This window comes from Muscardinus avellanarius, assembly GCF_963383645.1.
Source record: "Muscardinus avellanarius genome assembly, chromosome: 3".
Classification (NCBI taxonomy): domain Eukaryota; kingdom Metazoa; phylum Chordata; class Mammalia; order Rodentia; family Gliridae; genus Muscardinus; species Muscardinus avellanarius.
This window is the reverse complement of record NC_137788.1, coordinates 7,263,183-7,280,824: the sequence shown is the minus strand read 5'-3', so window position 1 is coordinate 7,280,824 and position 17,642 is coordinate 7,263,183. Positions and strand designations below refer to the sequence as shown.

The following is a 17,642-nucleotide window of genomic DNA, read 5'->3' as shown; positions in this document are numbered from 1 at the left end:
ACGGGCGGGTGGCTCCGAGTCTGGATAAAGCCCCGTGTGTTCGTGGGAAATAGGCGCTGGTTACCAGCTGGCAGGCGGGGGAGGGCAGAGGGCGTCTCACGTGCTTCGCTCTTGATGTGTGCTAAGTTACTGGTCAAATTTAATACTAGCCTGGGATGGTGGCACCGGCCTGTAATCCCTGTGGAGGCTGAGGCAGGAGGATGGCAAATTGGAGGCCATCAAACAAAAAGCAAAGGAAAGCTGGTGGGAAGTCCTATCCGAGCAGTGGTGAGCCCGCCGGCGGCGTCCGCGGTCAGCGCGCGTTGTACCCGAGGGTCACGAGGCTTTGCCGGCCGGGCATCTGTCCACACGCGGCCTGAGCGCCCCCGGGAGGACAGGAGGCAGGCGAGCAGGGCGGCCAGTGTGAGCCCGGGGCGGCCGCGCTGCCCTCCACGTGGGTGTCACAAAGGCCCCCGCGCCCTCCGCCTGCCGTGTCCATCGGCAGGCCTGCGCCGGCCGCCGTGCCCGCCAGCAACCTCGGCCAGTGACCCGCCAGGTGGGGGACCCCGACGTCCCGCCATGGCTTACATCAGGCCCAGGACCCGCGGGCTCGGAGGGGAGGGGGCTCCGCCTGGCCTCTCCCTCCTCTCCCTCCTCTTCCTCCTCCTCTCCCTCCTCTTCCCCTCTTCCTCCTCTTCCTCCTCCTCCTCTTCTTCCTCTTCCCCTCTTCCTCCTCTTCCTCCTCCTCCTCCTCTTCCCCTCTTCCTCCTCTTCCTCCTCCTCCTCTTCTTCCTCTTCCCCTCTTCCTCCTCCTCCTCCTCTTCCCCTCTTCCTCCTCTTCCTCCTCCTCCTCCTCTTCCCCTCTTCCTCCTCTTCCCCTCTTCCTCCTCTTCCCCTCTTCCTCCTCTTCCTCCTCCTCCTCCTCTTCCCCTCTTTCTCCTCTTCCTCCTCTTCCTCCTCTTCCCCTCGTCCTCCTCTTCCTCCTCTTCCCCTCTTCCTCCTATTCCCTTCTTCTTCCTCTTCCTCCCTTCCTCCTCTTCCTCCTCTTCCCCTCCTCCTTCTCTTCCAATTCCTCCTCTTCCCCTCTTCCTCCTCTTCCCTTCCTCCTCTTCCCCTCTTCCTCCTCTTCTTCCTCTTCCCCTCCTCCTCTTCTTCCCCTCCTCCTCTTCTTCCTCTTCCTCCTCTTCCCCTCTTCCTCCTCTTCCTCCTCCTCTTCCTCCTTTTCCCCTCCTCCTTCTCTTCCCCTCTTCCTCCTCTTCCCCTCTTCCTCCTCTTCCTCCTCTTCCCCTCCTCCTCTTCCTCCTCTTCCTCCTCTTCCCCTCTTCCTCCTCTTCCCCCTTCCTCCTCTTCCTCCTCTTCCCCTCTTCCTCCTCTTCCTCTCTTCCTCCTCTTCCTCCTCTTCCCCGCCTCCTCCTCTTCCTCTTCCCCTCTTCCTCCTCCTCCTCTTCCTCCTCCTCCTCCTCCTCCTCCTCTTCCTCCTCTTCCTCCTCCTCCTCTTCCTCCTCTTCCTCCTCATCTTCCCCTCTTCCTCCTCTTCCTCTTCCTCTTCCCCTCTTCCTCCTCTTCCTCCTCTCCCTCCTCTTCCCCTCTTCCTCCTCTTCCCCTCTTCCTCCTCTTCCTCTCTTCCTCCTCTTCCCCGCCTCCTCCTCTTCCTCTTCCCCTCTTCCTCCTCCTCCTCTTCCTCCTCCTCCTCCTCTTCCTCCTCCTCCTCCTCTTCCTCCTCTTCCTCCTCATCTTCCCCTCTTCCTCCTCTTCCTCTTCCTCTTCCTCCTCTCCCTCCTCTTCCCCTCTTCCTCCTCTTCCACTCTTCCTCCTCCTCCTCCTCTTCCTCCTCCTCTTCCCCTCTTCCTCCTCTTCCTCCTCTCCCTCCTCTTCCCCTCTTCCTCCTCTTCCACTCTTCCTCCTCCTCCTCCTCCTCCTCCTCCTCCTCCTCTTCCTCCTCCTCTTCCTCCTCCTCCTCTTCCTCCTCCTCCTCCTCTTCCTCCTCCTCTTCCCCTCCTCCTCCTCCTCCTCCTCCTCCTCCTCCTCCTCCTCTTCCGGGCCCTGCATTTTTTGTTTGTTTTTTTGGTCCTGGGGATGGAAGCAGGGGTATCCCGCCTCCAGCGACACCATCAGCCCTGTTTCCATTCTTCAATTTGAAACGGGCCTCACTCAGCAGCGGAGGCTGCCCAGGAGCCATGCTCTTCCTGTCAGACCCCCAAATGCGGGGATTATAAATGTGCGCCACCGCGCCCGGACTCCATTCTCTTTTTTGGTGGGATTAGGGATTGAATCCAGGGGCACGCTACCTCTGAGCTCTACCCCCAGCCTTTTATTTATCTGCTTATTTGGGGGAATTGAATCTAAGGCGTTCTACTTCTGAGCTGCATTCCTAGCCCTATTTATTTATTTATTGGTACTGGGGGTGGAACCCAGGGGCTTTCTACCTCTGGGCTATACCCCCAGACCCATTTTTATATTTTATTTGGAAACAGGTTCTAAGTTGCTGAGAGCCTCACTAAACTGCTGAAGCTGGCTTTGAACCTGTGATCCTTGTCTCAGCCTCCCAAGTGCTGGGATTACAAGTCTGTGCCACTGTGCCTGCCTTTATTGTTTTATTTTTATTTTTTGGTGGTACTGGGGGCAGAACCCAGGGGCTTTCTACCTCCGGGCTATACTCCCAGACCTATTTTATATTTTATTTGGAAACAGGGTCTCACTAAGTTGCTGAGAGCCTCACTAAGTAGCTGAAGCTAGCTTTGAACCTATGTGATCCTCCTGTCTCAGCCTCCCAAGCGCGGGGATTACAAGCGTGCGCCACCACACCTGGCTCTGGCTTTATTTTGAAATAGGGTATTAAGTTGCGGAGGGTCTCACTAAATTGCTGAGGCTGGCCTCAAACCTGCAATCCTCCTGGTCTCAGCCTCCCAAGTACTGGGATGACAGGTAATGTTCTAAGTGCCCAGCTTCCTTTTCTCTTTTTAAGACAATTATCTTAAGCATTAGGCCTCAAGGCCCCAGGGGCTGCTTTTATTCATTTATCCAACAAACAGGACAAGAAGCCACTGTGGGTCAGCTCACCACCCATGCCAACCTCGCCTGAAGTCACGTGACACTCTCCGAGCTGCTCATCTGCCCGCCGAGGATGCTACCACGGGCCTGACAAGGCTGCCAGGACCCACTTAAATGAGAAAGAGCTAACATCTCACACGGCGCTTGGCATGCTGGGTACGCAGTGAGGGCTTTTAAAGTAAAAAATGTAGGGCCGGGCGCGGTGGCGCACCTTGTCATCCCCGCGCCTGGGAGGCGGAGACAGGAGGATCGCGCAGGTTCAAGGCCAGCTGCGCTGGCTTAAGAGACCCTGTTTCCAAATAAAAATATAAAATAGGTCTGGGAGTGTAGCCCGGAGGCAGAAGGGCTTCCAGGAACCCCAGTACCACACACACACACACACACACACACACACACACACACACACACACAAAATAAAAAACGTATCTGTATGTGTGCATGTGTGTGTGCGCCTATTACATGTACGTATGTGAGACCATTTAAAAGTGCTGAAAGCTCAGTGAGTGGCCGAGCTTGCGGAGAGGAGAGGAGTAAGCGCGGGGCTCTCCTGCGGCTCCAGCTGCGGCGCCGCCCTCCCTCAGCCCGGCAGCTGCTTTGTGGAGGGGGCGCCCGGCTCCCGCTCGCGCCCTTCCCACGCGGCTGCCCCGCTGCAGGAGGAGCAGAGAACTGTTAGACCAGCTTAGTACCAACAGCATCCATTCAAGAATACATAAAAGTAGGCAATCTAACTTTTAGCCTCTTCGTAGATAAAATCTCAAGGAAAAATTCAGGTTTTACTATGAACATGCAAATAGGAGTCTGTGGCTAAGTGCCACTCACTACCCAGTAGCTACGCGGAGCTTCTGGAGCGGAAGTCACTTCCCCGTCACATACCTCACAAGCCTCCAACTCGGCCATGGTCGCTCACTTTCCTTTCCGCAGGACTGGTGCTGATGGAACCCAGGGGCACTCTGCCTCCAAGCTCAGCCTCCTGACCCGTCTTTTTATTCTTTTATTTTGAAAGCGGGTCTCATGAAGTTGCAGAGGGCCTCGCTAAGTAGCTGAGGCTGGCCTTGAACCTGCGATCCTCCAGTCTCAGCCTCCCAGGTCCTGGGATCGCGGGCGTGCCACGCTCAGCTTCACAGTTGCTCATTTTGACACCTCGATGGTTGTTAAGCAGATTAGGGAGCTCCAGAAAACCATGAAGATGAGAGCAGCCTTGACTTGGAAGTGGCCCTAAATGCCTTCCGCTTCTACACTTCAGGCTGAGGCACAGCGTGTCAGGTATGAGGGTCAAGTGCTTTCTAGACGTTCGGATGGAAAATATCGTTCCTGTAAATACACGCCTCTCAGGGAGCGCGGAGGGGAAGCCCGCTCACCCCAACCGCTTCTGCCTGCACCTCCTGCCCCAGCCGAGCGACCTCGCCGGGGCGGGCGCCTCCCACGGGCAGACAGAGGCCGGAGGGCAGCGCCGCTCGCTGCCCCGTCTCAGCCAGCCTGGAGGCTGCCCGGCTCGCTGGGCTGCGCTCCTGCAGAGCCCCGGACGCCAGGCAGCCGAGGCTCCTTCTCTAAGTTCCTGCCCTGGCTTCAGGCAGAGAGGGGGGACCTCAGGAGAACCCCGAGAGCGCTGCCGTTCTCATCCCCTCAGTCCTGCGAGCCTGAACGACCGGTCTGCAGGAGCGGGGCGCGGGGCCATCAGGGAGGAGCCGCGTCTCCCCTCGCCCCGCGTTTCTAGGGTGTCCCACTGCCACACCCAGCTCCTGACTGCGGTTGACAGTCCAATGAGCAGAAAGAGGACGCAAGCCAAACATACGCTCAAGTTAAATAGCATGATTTAATTTAGCTGCTGCTTAATCCTGAATCCTCTTAAGTTAAAAAAAAAAGTTATAATTAACTATTAACGTTAATGATTTAAACCTTCCAGAACGCACGAATCCAAAAGGAAATGTCCAACAGGCGACACGAGCCAGAGGCGCTACGGCCCTCCGCTTCAGTCTCGGGCACTCTAAACACCAATGGAAAAGAGATCTCGGGTTTCTCGCTTTTATTCTTCTAGCACACAGTGTGGCTGCTACGGGGCACGGTCTTCCAGGAGGTACACGATTAACTCGTAGGTGGACAGCACAATGGCGGTGTTCGGGATCTGCCGGATGAGCTGGGCAGACAGGCCCCTGTAGAAAGCGAAGTAGCCTTCCTCCCGGAACACCAGGCGAGCCGTCTGGATGAAGGACTGGTACTTGCTGCCCTCCTCCCGGAGCCGCGTCCTGATGACCTCTGTGGAGACAGAACGCCTCTTTATGCACCTCAAAATGGGCAGAGAGGAGGTTCAGCCATCCCCACTCACCTGTCAGGGGAGCCCTTTTTAGGTCCCCAACTTTCCCCTTCTCCGCTCTGTCCGGCTGAGAGGCCATCTCTTGTCCTTTTCTAGGACAGGCGCCACAGCCCGACGCTGGCCTGTCATGCTGGCCTCAGACCCTGGGGCATGGCGACCTCTTCTCCTTCCGCCCCTCAGGCTTAGCGAAGCGGCACCCTGCAGACAGCAGACTCAGCGCCATGGCTGAGGTGCCCACGTGCATTTGCAAGAACACGCAGCCCGCGCCGGGCTCAGTGGTGCACGCTTGTAATCCCGTGCTTGGGAGGCTGAGACAGGAGGATCGCGCAGGTTCGAAGCCAGCCTCAGCTACTTAGTGAGGCTCTCGGCAACTTAGTGAGTCCCTGTTTCTAAATAAAGTATAAAATAGGTCTGGTGTATAGCCCGGAGGTAGAAAAGCCCCCCAAAAGACAAAAACAAAAAGTGCAGCCTGTTTTTCATGGCACAATAAACTAAGCTTTTGTTTTGAGGTACTGGGCACTGACCTGGGGCCTTGCTCACTACACTGAGCTATGCCCTTTGAAACAGGGTCTTGCCAGGCTGTCCAAGATGGCTTCATACTGTGATGCCCTGCCTCGGGGACTTCAGCTGTGCCCCGCCGACCTCCACCCCCACCCCGCGGGAGCGCGGTGACTCAGTAATTCTGTCTTTGTGTGTGGTGCCAGGGATCGAACCCAGAGCGGTCTATCTCTAAGTGACACCCCACGCCTATTTTATTTTTTATTTTGAAACAGAAAATTGCTGAAGCTGTTCTCAAACCTTCAATCCTCCTGTATCGCCTTCCCAAGTACTGGAATTCTAGGTGTACACTACCACACCCGGTAATTCTGTAACTCTTTATTTTTTTTATTTATTTTTTATTTTTTTGGTGGTACTGGGGGTGGAACCCAGAGACTTTCTACCTCCGGGCTACACTCCCAGACCTTTTTTATATTTTATTTGGAAACAGGGTCTCACTAAGTTGCTGAGAGCCTCACTAAATAGCTGAGGCTGGCTTCGAACCCGTGCGATCCTGTCTCAGGCTCCCAAGTGTGGGGGTTACAGGCGTGCACCGCCACGCCCGACTTTCTGTAATTCTTTAAAAAAAAAAAAACTTTTACCTGGCATGGTGGCGCACGCTTGTAATCTCAGTACTTGGAGGCTGAGACAGTAGGATCATAGGTTGCAGCCAGCCTCAGCTACTTAGCGAGGCCCTCCGCAACTGAGTGAGACCCTGTTTCAAAATCAAGAATAAAAAATAGGGTTGGGGGTGTAGCTCAGAGGTAGAATGCCCCTGGGTTCCATCCCCAGTACCACAAAAATAAAATAAAATAAATAAACTTTGTTGTGGATGTAGCTCAGTGGTAGAACACGAGCTTAGCATGTACAAGAGACCCAGGTTCAATACCCAGCCCCAAATAAAATTGCTAAAAAATAAACTTACCCGAAGTAGACTTACTCAGTACTTTATTTGAAGTAGAGGCTGATTTTTGTGTGTGTATAGTCCTGAAGATTAAATCCAGGGACATTCTATGCCTCCAGGCCTATTTTTATTTTTATTTTGGAAACAAGGTCTCACTAAGCTGCAGAGGGCCTTGCTAAGGCACAGAATCTGGCTGTGAACCTGCGATCCTCTCGTCTCAGCCTCCCAAGTACGAGGGTTACAAGTGTGCGCCACACTCCTGGCCTGAGTGACTTAAGTCTGACACTCACACGATTTCCTCTGGGTCCTGGAGACTGAGTCCTCCACTGCTCAGCTGCAACTTCAGCCCCTCCCTGTTTTGCGTTTTGAGAGAAGGTCTTGCTAAAGTGCCCAGGCTGGCCTCGAACTTGGGATCCTCTTGCCTCAGGTTCCTGAGTTGCTGGAATTACAGGTGCATCCACTGCGCCTGGCGCCTTCATTTATTTATTTTTTAATTTTTGTGGCACTGGGGAGTGACCCCAGGGACATTCTACATCTGAGCTAAACCCCCAGCCCGTTTTTTTTTTTTTTTTTTGCAGGTCTGGGGATGGAACCCAGGGGCATTTGACCTCCGAGCTACACCCCCTGCCCTATGTTTTATTCTTTATTTTGAACCCGGGTCTCACTGAGTTGCAGAGGGCCTCACTAAGTAGCTGAGGCTGGCCGCGAACCGCAATCCTCCGGTCTCAGCCCCCCGAGTGCTGGGATGACCAGCGTGCCCACCGCCCCTGGCTGCCCTATTTCTTTTTTATTTTGAAATAGCGTCTCGCTAGGTTGATCAAAGTCTCACTGCTGCTGAGGCTGTCCTCGAACCTGAAATCCTCATCTCGGCTTCCCACGTACTGGGATTATGAGCATGTGCCACCACACCCAGCTCTATAATTTTTCTGAATCAAGAAATTTTAAATAAAATCCCGATTTGGGCTTTGAAGAGCTCGGTACCATGGCCCTGTGTTTCTGCACAGCCAGCTTTGGCTGAGTCGGCTGAGGCTGAGTGAGGCGGAGCCCGCCTGCTCACATCCCTGCGCTATGCGGTGAAGGCCAGGGCGCGCACAGCCCCGAGCACAGTCCGGATGAGCGTCCTTCATCCCCAGACTCCGCGGACCAGGCTGGCCGCGTTAGGCACGCTCCACTGGTAAAGTCCGGGCCCGTATTTCAAAACCCGGAAATCTCTCAAATCTGAAACACTTCTGGTCACAAGATCCTCAAAGCCTTTGCTCTTCAGTTGTGCTGTGGGGATTTCACCACAGGGACAAATGACAAACCTGACACTGTTTACCCACCATGCGGATAAGCGATGCAGGAGGCGCACCCCTTAGACACAGCAGCGGCCGCCATGAGTCCAAAGAAGCTCGCGGGGCCTTTCTCAGCTCCGTTTGCAGGAGAGGCTAGTGGCGCTTCTTTGAGATACTTCTTTAAGCTCTCATAAATGGCGAAGCAGATGATGGTTTCTGAGATGCCGGCGTAGGAGGCGGTCAGCCCTCTGTAGAAGCCGCGGACGCCTTCCGTCTGGTAGACATACCGCGCACACTGCAGTGTGTTCCTCTGCTTGGAGCCCCTCACCCTGCACAAAGGAGACCAGCGACAGGCCCTGAAACGCGCGCTCCAGGTCTCACAGGCGTCTGCCAAACAGGCTTCGCCTGTGCTCCCCGTCCTGTGGCCAGTGACCCCTGGCCACTGAGGACAGCTCGGTAGGCCGGGGCGCCTGGCGGGCCCCAGAGTGGCCCAGAGGCGTGTGCAGAGCCTCTGACCGAATTCTAGAAAGAGCCAAGGGAGGATGAGGTTCACCACAGAAGGAAGATGACTGCATCAAAATAATCCAAACACCTGGAGATGGAGCAGTTAGGCAAACTCTGGTACACATAGGTTAAAATAGTCATTTAGAGCCAGGCGTGGTGGCGCACGCTTCTAACCCCAGCATTTGAGAGGCTGAAACAGGAGAATCGCGATTCGAGGGAGGCCCTTTGCAACTCAGTGAGACCCTGTTTCAAAATAAAGGATAAAAAATAGGGCTGGAGGCGTAGCTCGGAGGTAAAATGCCCTTGGGTACCGCAAAAAAACAAACAAAAAACAAAAATACCCTAAGCCAGAGTAAGCCACCGCTCAGTTGTCTGTCCCCTGTTCTGTCTTTCCGCCCCACCTCATTAGGAAAGCTAACTCTGAAATTCCCAAACTACCTTGTGTGTGTCTGGTACTGGGGGTGGAACCCTGGGGCTTTTCTTCCTCCAGGCTATTTTATACATTTATATACTATTTTATACTTTATTTGGAAACAGGGTCTCACTAAGTTGCTGAGAGCCTCACTCAGTAGCTGAGGCTGGCTTCAACCTGCGCGATCCTCCTGTCTCAGCCTCCCAAGCGCGGGGATGACAAGCGTGCGCCACCACGCCCGGCTTCCCAAACTATTTTTTGAAGTTTAGAAAGCCCTCTTCTGACTACAAAACTACATCTGCCTGACTCATTGGAACACTTATTCTATTTTATGGAATGAAGTGTTGCTGATTCTAGAATTGCAAAGCCAGCTGGGCGTGGTGGCTGTCCGCAAACCGTGACCCTCCTGCTTCAGCCTCCCAAATGCTGGGATTACAAGCGTGAGCCACCACGCCTGGCTTTATTTTTATTTTGAAACAGGGTCTCATTAGGTTGGTGACAGTCTCACCACTTTCTAAGGCTGTCCTCAAACCTGTGCTCTTCCTGTCTCAGCCTCCCAGGGCTGGGATCACAAGGGCGGTCCACTACTCCGGCTTTGTGTGGCTCGCTGGGTGTTGCATCCAGGGTACAGTTTCTGAGCCACGCCCTCAGCCCTGTCTCTGTCTACTGCTACAACGCTGTTGGCAGAAGGCAGCAGCGAGTCTTCCCTGCCGCTTCCCTGGTGACTCGTGCAAGCACCAAATGTTCACTGCAGAGGAACAGGTGTTCAGAGCCCACCCAGCCAGAGCTGCACCGGGTGCCGAGCACGCCGCTAGGCAGATTAAAAGAAAGTGCAGCGGCGCTCTCGCCGACGGGTGCGGTGACCGGCTGCTGAACAGAGGTGGCTCTGGGACAGTGTGAACTCCTGGCAGCGGGAGTGGCATCAAGGCTGGCAGCAGAGGCCGGTCAGAGGCAGAAGCACACCGGGAGGGGAGGGGAGGGCAGGGCGCGTTCCCGGTGGGGCAGCGCTCAGGGGGATGGATGCAGAGGGCACATGACATCTTTGGAAAACGTCAAAGGACTGCCAAATGCTCAGTCAGGAGTTGGGATTTTTACCCTGGAGCAACGACTCCCATGGAGGGATGCTCTCCAACTGTGGTCTGCCTGGAGCATCTGGAAGGCTCTTGCAGGCAAGCTGCCTGGGCACCAGGAGTCCCCGCCAGTTCAGAAGCTGTGGCTGAGAGGACAAGGAACCAGGCCTCTCCCAGCCCTTCTAGGGTGCCTGCCCTCTCGCCTCCTTTCCTACGAGGTAGTGGGAAGGGAGACCAGGCCAGCTGAGTTTCCAGGACACATTTCTAGGCAACAGTCGCACAGAGGGTCTTATAATCCAAGCAGTTCCTTGACCTTAGACTGAGAGAAAAATTAAAAAAAAAATTTTTTTTTCAGAACTAGGGATGGAACTTAGGGGCATTCTCCCTCCAAGCTACACCCCCTCAGCCTTATTTTTTATTCTTTAATTTTTTTTTTTTTGGTGGTACTGGGGTTCCTTGGAAGCCCTTCTACCTCTGGGCTACACTCCCAGACCTATTTTTAGGTAATCCAAGTGTGGGGATTATAAGCCTGCACCACCACGCCCGGTTTATTCTTTAATTTGAAACAGGGTCTCACTAAGTTGCGGAGGGCCTCACTAAGTAGCTGAGGTTGGCCATGAACCTGCGCGATCCTCCTGTCTCGGCCTCCCAAGTACTGGGATTACAAGTGTGTGCCACCGGCCGGGCGTGGTGGCGCATGCTTGTAATCCCTGCGCTTGGGAGGCTGAGACAGGAGGATCGCGCAGGTTCGAAGCCAGCCTCAGCTACTCAGTGAGCCCTCCGCAACTTAGTGAGACCCTGTTTCCAAATAAAATATAAAAAAGGTCTGGGAGTACAGCCCGGAGGTAGAAAGCCCCTGGGTTCCAACCCCAGTACCACACACACAAAAAAAAAAAAAAAAAAAAAAAAAAAAAAAGTGTGTGCCATCATGCCTGGCTGAAAATTAAAAAAAATTTTTTTGCAGTACTGGGGATGGAACCCAGGGGCATTTTACCTTCAAGCTATACCCCAGCCCTATATTTTTAGTTTCTATTTTGAAAAAGGCTCTCACTGAGTTGCAGAGGGCCTCACTAAGTAGCTGAGGCTGTCTGAACCACGATCCTCCTGTCTCACCTCCTGTCTCTTCTCCGGTCTCACCACGATCCTCTGGTTTCAGCCTCCCGAATGCTGGGATTACAAACCCTGTTTTGGAAACAGGGTCTCGCTAGTTTGATGAGTGTCACTACTTGCTAAAGCTGTCCTTGAACCTGGCATCCTCCTGTTACAGCCTCCCCAAGGATAGGGATTATAGGTGTGCACCACCACGCCCAGCTCCCAACTCTATTTTTTATATTTTACTTTGAAAACTAAGTTGCTGAGGCTGGCCTCAAACCCGCGACCCTCCCATCTCAGCCTCCCAAGTACTGGGATTACAAAGGTGTGAAAGGTGTGTGCCACTACACTTGGCTAAGCGTGCTTTCTACATCTGTGAAAAAGCAGCGTGACAGGGACATGTTTCTGTGCACAGGTCTATTAATCTCTGTGCCCATTCTCTGCACTGATAATTGAGGAATGCCCATTTCTGTTAGAGATTAGGATTAAAAACTCTTAATTTTTCAGCTGGGCGTGGTGGCGCACGCTTGCAATCCCAGCATGTGGGAGGCTGAGACAAGAGGATCCGGTTCGCAGCCAGCCTCAGCTACTTAGTGAGACCCTCTGCAACTCAATGAGACCCTGTTTCAAAATAAATAAAAAACAGGGCTGGGGGTGTACTCGGACTCCATTCCCCAGTACAGCAAAAAAAAAAAAAAAAAAAAAAAAAAAAGTATAAAAATAAAATTAAGCTTTGGCAAAAACAAAAACCAAAACCACGTTCAGCACCAGCACTTGTTTAAAATTACAGATGCTGGACTGTGCTCAGCCTTGTTATTTAAGAAGGATACTGTGAAGTCTTTTTTTTCTTTTTTTTTTTGGTGATACTGGGGGTGGAACCCAGAGGCTTTCTACCTCCGGGCTACACTCCCAGACCTTTTTAATATTTTATTTGGAAACAGGGTCTCACTAAGTTGCTGAGAGCCTCACTAAGTAGCTGAGGCTGGCTTCGAACCCGTGCGATCCTCCTGTCTCAGCCTCCCAAGCGCGGGGATCACAAGCGTGCACAAGCGTGCGCCGCCATGCCCGGCTACCGTGAAGTCTTTAACAGTGCTAACTGCCTTTGAGTCACTGGCTTCCATTGCTTCCCTGAATGCCAGAGGAGCCCACACTGCAGCCCGTGCTCAGAACTCCTGGCTCGAGCTCCAGGACAGAGATGGAGTGTACCCGAGGGCCTGGGGCCTGCGCCGCCCTCCCTGGCGCCCTCCCAGCGTGGCCTCCGGAGGGTCCAGGGCACTTCACCTGGGCTGGGGTCTGCAAACAGCCACCGAGAGACGGTCTGGGAAGGGAGTGAGCCCCATGAGAGGGCTGCATCTTCTCTTGTCTGTCATCTCCGTGGCCCTCCTCCCCCCAAAGCTTACAGTACAAACCCCAGCACAGAAGGAATGTTGAAATATGCTTGGATTATGGGAGAACCAGAAGGGGTCGGCTAGGGACTCTAACTCCAAAGGCCAAGTGGGGGAAGCGCTTACATGAGGAGGGAAATTAACAACTCACTTCCGCTCTAGCTGCATCCGGGTTTTAACCATCCATATAGGATTCATCAAGGTATTTGTGACAAAAGCTGGAAGAAAAACACCAGAAAAGTCATCCCCGCGGTGTTTAGGAAACCGTCCCCGCCACTCGGTGACTTCTGAACCAGCTCCCGGCCCAGGGAGCCCGCGGCAGGAGTTGCATTCTACAGCCAGCCCTTAGGCGGCGCTGTGGGCCTCCCGTGTGTGCCTCACACTATGAGAATTCAGACCCCAAAGTGATTTGTGCTTACAAGTTGCTACCAAGGTTAGCCTACATTTAACATGGAGTAAAAGAATTAAATCTCCATTCACCTGAATGCAAACTCGGGGATTTAAAAAACCCAACGAATCACTTCAGGAAACGAAGCTGCGAGGGCGACGTGCGGGCTGGCCTCGCCTTTCCGCGGGCCTCCTGCATCTGAAGGGTGCTGACGTCGGGCCAGGGCATTGGCACGGCGGCGAGCCTCTGGTACCGCAGGCCCCGGAGGTCGGGTGAGCAGACGGCCCCGCAGTGGAAGACACCACTTAAAAAGCTCCCCTGAGCTCTGCTGTGGCAGCCAGGGTTCTCCTAAGTCAAGTTTGCAAAAGTTTCAAACTGACTACTAGTGTCTAGCTTATGGCCGCTCACGACTGGCCCACACGAAGGGGACAGCGACCAGCTCTGGAATGATACGGTCTCCTCAAAGCTTTGCTTAACGTTACTTTCTATTTAGGGTCTAGAAATTCAGATGGGTTGCTAGTAAGTTTATTGGCAGTAACAGAGGCAGATGAAACCAGTGTACACCATACAGGTCGGCAGAAGCTGGAAATGTTTCTAAAGCTCTCCCTTTAAATAGTCTAAAATACTTTGCAACCTGTGTATAAAGAGACAGGGTCTTCTTTTAGCAATCTTGGAGTCCGTGCTTCTTGCCGTGTACCTCCTGGGAACAGTCCGGTGTGAGTTCTACGGTGAGTGGGATACCTCCTCAAAGGAAAGCAGGGCTCTCTGCCTGGCCCTCCCAGGCGCCTCCCCACCCGCCCTGGCCTCGCCACCCCCGGGTCTGGGGGCAGACGTTCTCAGACACCAGGGAAGTCACAAAGAAAGCATTTGAGAAAGGAGCTGAGCGGGGCAAACGTGCCAAGGATGCTTCAGAGGAAACCTCAGCACTGGTCAGTGACAGCAGGACGTGCACATCTTGAGAGTCAACACAAAGTGGGCGTGATCAGAGAAGATGAAATCAGGTTCCAAATTGCTCCCCAACACCTACAATCATGGAAAGCTTTTGGAAAAAGACTTTGGGTGCAAAACGGAGCCGGGAGCTCGTCTCTAATTCCTGGGGAAACCAATGTGTGCTGTAGGCAGCGGGCCGCCGGCATCTCGGCTCACAAGGTCACATACCTGCGGAGCCAGCCGAGAAGACGTGCACAGCATTGCTGTTAGGAACGAAGATGCCACTCAGCTGCTCTTTGGCTTTGGAGTAACACGCAAAGTACACGGCCCTGGTGGGACAGAGAGCGCCGTGAGCACACGTGACGGCACCGGTACGTGTACCGGGGACACAGTCATGCAGGAGATAATGCACATGGGAAAGAAGCTGACACGGAGCTGAAAGCTTGACCTCCCTTGTGCTAAGACCAAAACTTGCCGTATGCAGTCCTTGCTTGCCCTCCAAATTAAGACATGTCTGAAATAACTGGAGAAAATGAGATTTTGGCAATATATACACAGAGTCCTTATAGGTTCTGAATAAACCCTTTTCCTTCTTGCTAAGTCCCTTTCCTTCTGGATACATGTTAATTCTTTAAGTACCTATATATACTATACCTTTTAATTTTTTTTTTTTTAATACTGGGGATGGAACGGGGGAGGGGAGCATTCTACCGCTGAGCTCCACCCCCAGGCATATTTTTTATTCTTTATTTTGAAACAGAGTCCCACTGAGTTGCAAAGGGCCTCACTAAGTAGCTGAGGCTGGCTGTGGACCGCAATCCTCCTGTCTCAGCCTCCCAAATGCTGGGATTACAAGCACGCATCACCAAACCCGATTTACTGAACCTTTTAAAATTTGTAATATTTACCCGGGTATGGTGGTGCCTACCTGTAATCCCAGTATTTATGAGGCTGAGACAGGAGGATAAAAGGTTTGAGACCAATCTCAGTAACTTTCCAAGACCCTGTTTCAAAATAAAAACTAGCCAGGCGTGGTGGCGCACACTTGTAATCCCAGCATTTGGGAGGCTGAGACTGGAGGATTGCAGTTCGCGGACAGCCTCAACTGCTTAGTGAGGCCCTTTGCAACTCAGTGAGACTCTGTTTCAAAATAAAGAATAAAAAATAGGGCAGGGGGTATAGCTCAGAGGTAGAATGCCCCTGGGTTCCATCCCCAGATTCACCAAAAAAAAAAAAAAAAAAAAAAAAAAAAAAAAAAAGGAGGAAAAAGAAATCAGAACAGTCAAACTTCCAAAATGGCCAATTTCTGTTGGCATGACCACAAGTTTCCTCTACTTCAAGTATATAAAAAAGTAAGCTGATACTAACCATTATTTCTCATTGTTTCTGACTCCCTGTTTTTGCTATTTCATATTTATTACATAACTCTGAACCAGGCATGGTGGCGCACGCTTGTAATCCCAGCATTTGGGAGGCTGAAGCAGGAGGACTGTGGTTCAAAGACAGCCTCAGCTCCTACTTAGTGAGGCCTTTGCAACTCAGTGAGACCCTGTATCAAAATAAAGGATAAAAAACAGGGCTGGGGGTGTAGGTCAGAGGTAGAATGGCCCTGGGTTCCATCCCCAGTACCGCAAAAATAAATAAATAAATAAATAAATAATAAAAACAAACAAAAAACCTCTGAAATGTCCGCTCAGCCTTCTGATCCCTGTTTATGCTCTCTGCAGCGCCTCTCTGCCTATAACAACCAACTTCTTCTTGGATACTTATTTTATAGAATAAAAACGGTCCAATTCTAGAGTTGAAAAATGAAGTCAAAGCCTTACACTAAATTGTTAAAAACGTGTTATCTGCAAATACACACACTCACTTTTATATCCATGTACAGCTTCATTCATTCATTCATTCATTCATTCAATTTTTTTTTTTTTTTTTTTTTTTGCTGAGAGTTACACTAAATTGCTGAGGCTAGTTTTAAATTTGCAATCCTAGGCTGGGCGTGGTGGCGCACGCTTGTAATCCCCGCGCTTGGGAGGCAGAGACAGGAGGATGGCGCAGGTTCAAAGCCAGCCATGCTGGCTTAAGAGACCCTGTTTCCAAATTTTAAAAAAGTATAAAAATAGGTATGGGAGCGTAGCCCGGAGGTAGAAGGGCTTCCAGGAACCCCAGTACCACCAAAAAAAAAAAAAAAAAAAAAAAAAAAAAAAAAAAATCTGCAATCCTTCTGTCTCGGCATTCCAAATCCTGGGGTTATAGGCATATACCACCATGCCCAGTTCTGCTACCCTCTTATCAAAGATGTCTAATAGAATTTCCTGCAAACATAAAGTCCTGTCTGTGCTCCCCAGTAAGAGCCATCAGCTCCATGTGAGTACTGAGTACTCAAAAGGTGGCTGGGGGGGCTGCGACCGAGGAAGGCAATGTCGGATGGGGTTTGTGAGCGCCTGCAGGAGTCACCCTGGGACTGTGTCCACACCGGCCTGGGGTGTGCCCTGAGAGTGTGTGATCACACATTTCTTGCCAGCTCCTGGACAGTGCCACGGGGTGACCACATACATACTTAGGGTGGCAAGATTTACTCAGAGACGGCAGATGGTATCAGTGGATTAACTTTCCTGCTTAATAGAATTACCACCACTTCCCCACGTCAGATTTATTTAGGCAAACCCAATACAGCAAAGGCGAGTAGCCATCAGCAGCGTCCCCTTGGCAGGAAAGGCCGGGGCGGCGCACTGCGTCCTAGTAACAGGCCCATGCCTACCTCGACGGTGCGACTCCAACCAAATTTGGACCCAAGCCTCTGAAGAGCGACTTTGGTCCCTCCTTCTCCAAGATCGACCTGAAAAGCAAGAAAAGTCATTTCTTTACAAGTCCTGAGGCAAGGCCTATGCCAACCAGAAGCCAACCTTGAGAAGCCGACCTTGACACGGTTCCCAGGAGAGTAACACGTCAGGGGGCCGGACTCTGGCCCGCCCCACTGCAGCGCACGGGAAGGCTGGGAAGCATGAGATGCCGCGGCAGGGAGCTGCCCCGGCAGGTGCGCGGAGCTCAGCTGCGCCGCACCCACGGCCTTCTTGGTGGGACGAGCCTCTGGCGAAGGGACGGAGACTCCGGCCTCCACAGGAGTCACCGCGACACGGGCTCGAGGAGGTCTGGAGGCCTTGCTATGGATTTAGTCCTTATGTATAACAATACTACCTTCTAGAGCCCTAAAACTGGACATTAGGAATAAAAATTACTATTACATTCGTAGAGGTTTTTGTGTGTGTGGTACTGGGGCTTGAACATAGGGGCACTCTATCACTGAGCTACAACCCAGCTCTTTTTATTTTTTGTTTTGAAACAGGGTCTTGCTAAGTTGCTGAGGCTGGACTCAAAATCTTCAGTCCTCTGCCTCAGCTCCCCAAGTAGCGGGTTTACAGTATACGCACAACTTACAGTTCTTTTTATTTTTTGAGCCAGGGTCACGCTGGCCTTAAACTTCAGCACTTTCTGCGTCTGGGTTTCTGGGATTACAGGCGTGTGCCATCATGCCCAACTCTTGAGCTTTTTTGTTTTTTGTTTCTTGTAGCACTCTAGGGAGTGAACCCAGGGGCATTCTACCTCTGAGCTACATCCTCAGACCTATTTATTCTTTATTTTGAAACCAGGTCTCACTGAGTTGCGGAGGCCTCACTAAGTAGCCGAGGCTGTCCGCGAACCGCGATCCTCTGGTCTCTGCCTCCTGAATGCTGGGATTACAAGCGTGTGCCACCATGCCCGGCCTTTTTTAAAGGCTGTACAAACCACATTTTATCTGCTCACT

The 17,642-nt window shown here is 52.4% G+C and overlaps 1 protein-coding gene across 1 annotated transcript in view; it reads right to left on the bottom strand.

Moving 5' to 3' along the window:
- Nucleotides 1–5,080: 5,080 nt before the first annotated feature.
- The window catches only part of SLC25A33 (solute carrier family 25 member 33), a gene marked incomplete at both ends in the record, with an annotated part of 38,758 nt that continues 26,196 nt past the window's right edge, over nt 5,081–17,642 (bottom strand). The window contains 5 exons of the mRNA XM_080691274.1: nt 5,081–5,283; nt 8,105–8,385; nt 12,671–12,737; nt 14,066–14,166; nt 16,599–16,676. Coding sequence (XP_080547400.1) covers nt 5,081–5,283; nt 8,105–8,385; nt 12,671–12,737; nt 14,066–14,166; nt 16,599–16,676 — 730 coding nt within the window. The remainder of the gene's footprint in view (nt 5,284–8,104; nt 8,386–12,670; nt 12,738–14,065; nt 14,167–16,598; nt 16,677–17,642) is intronic.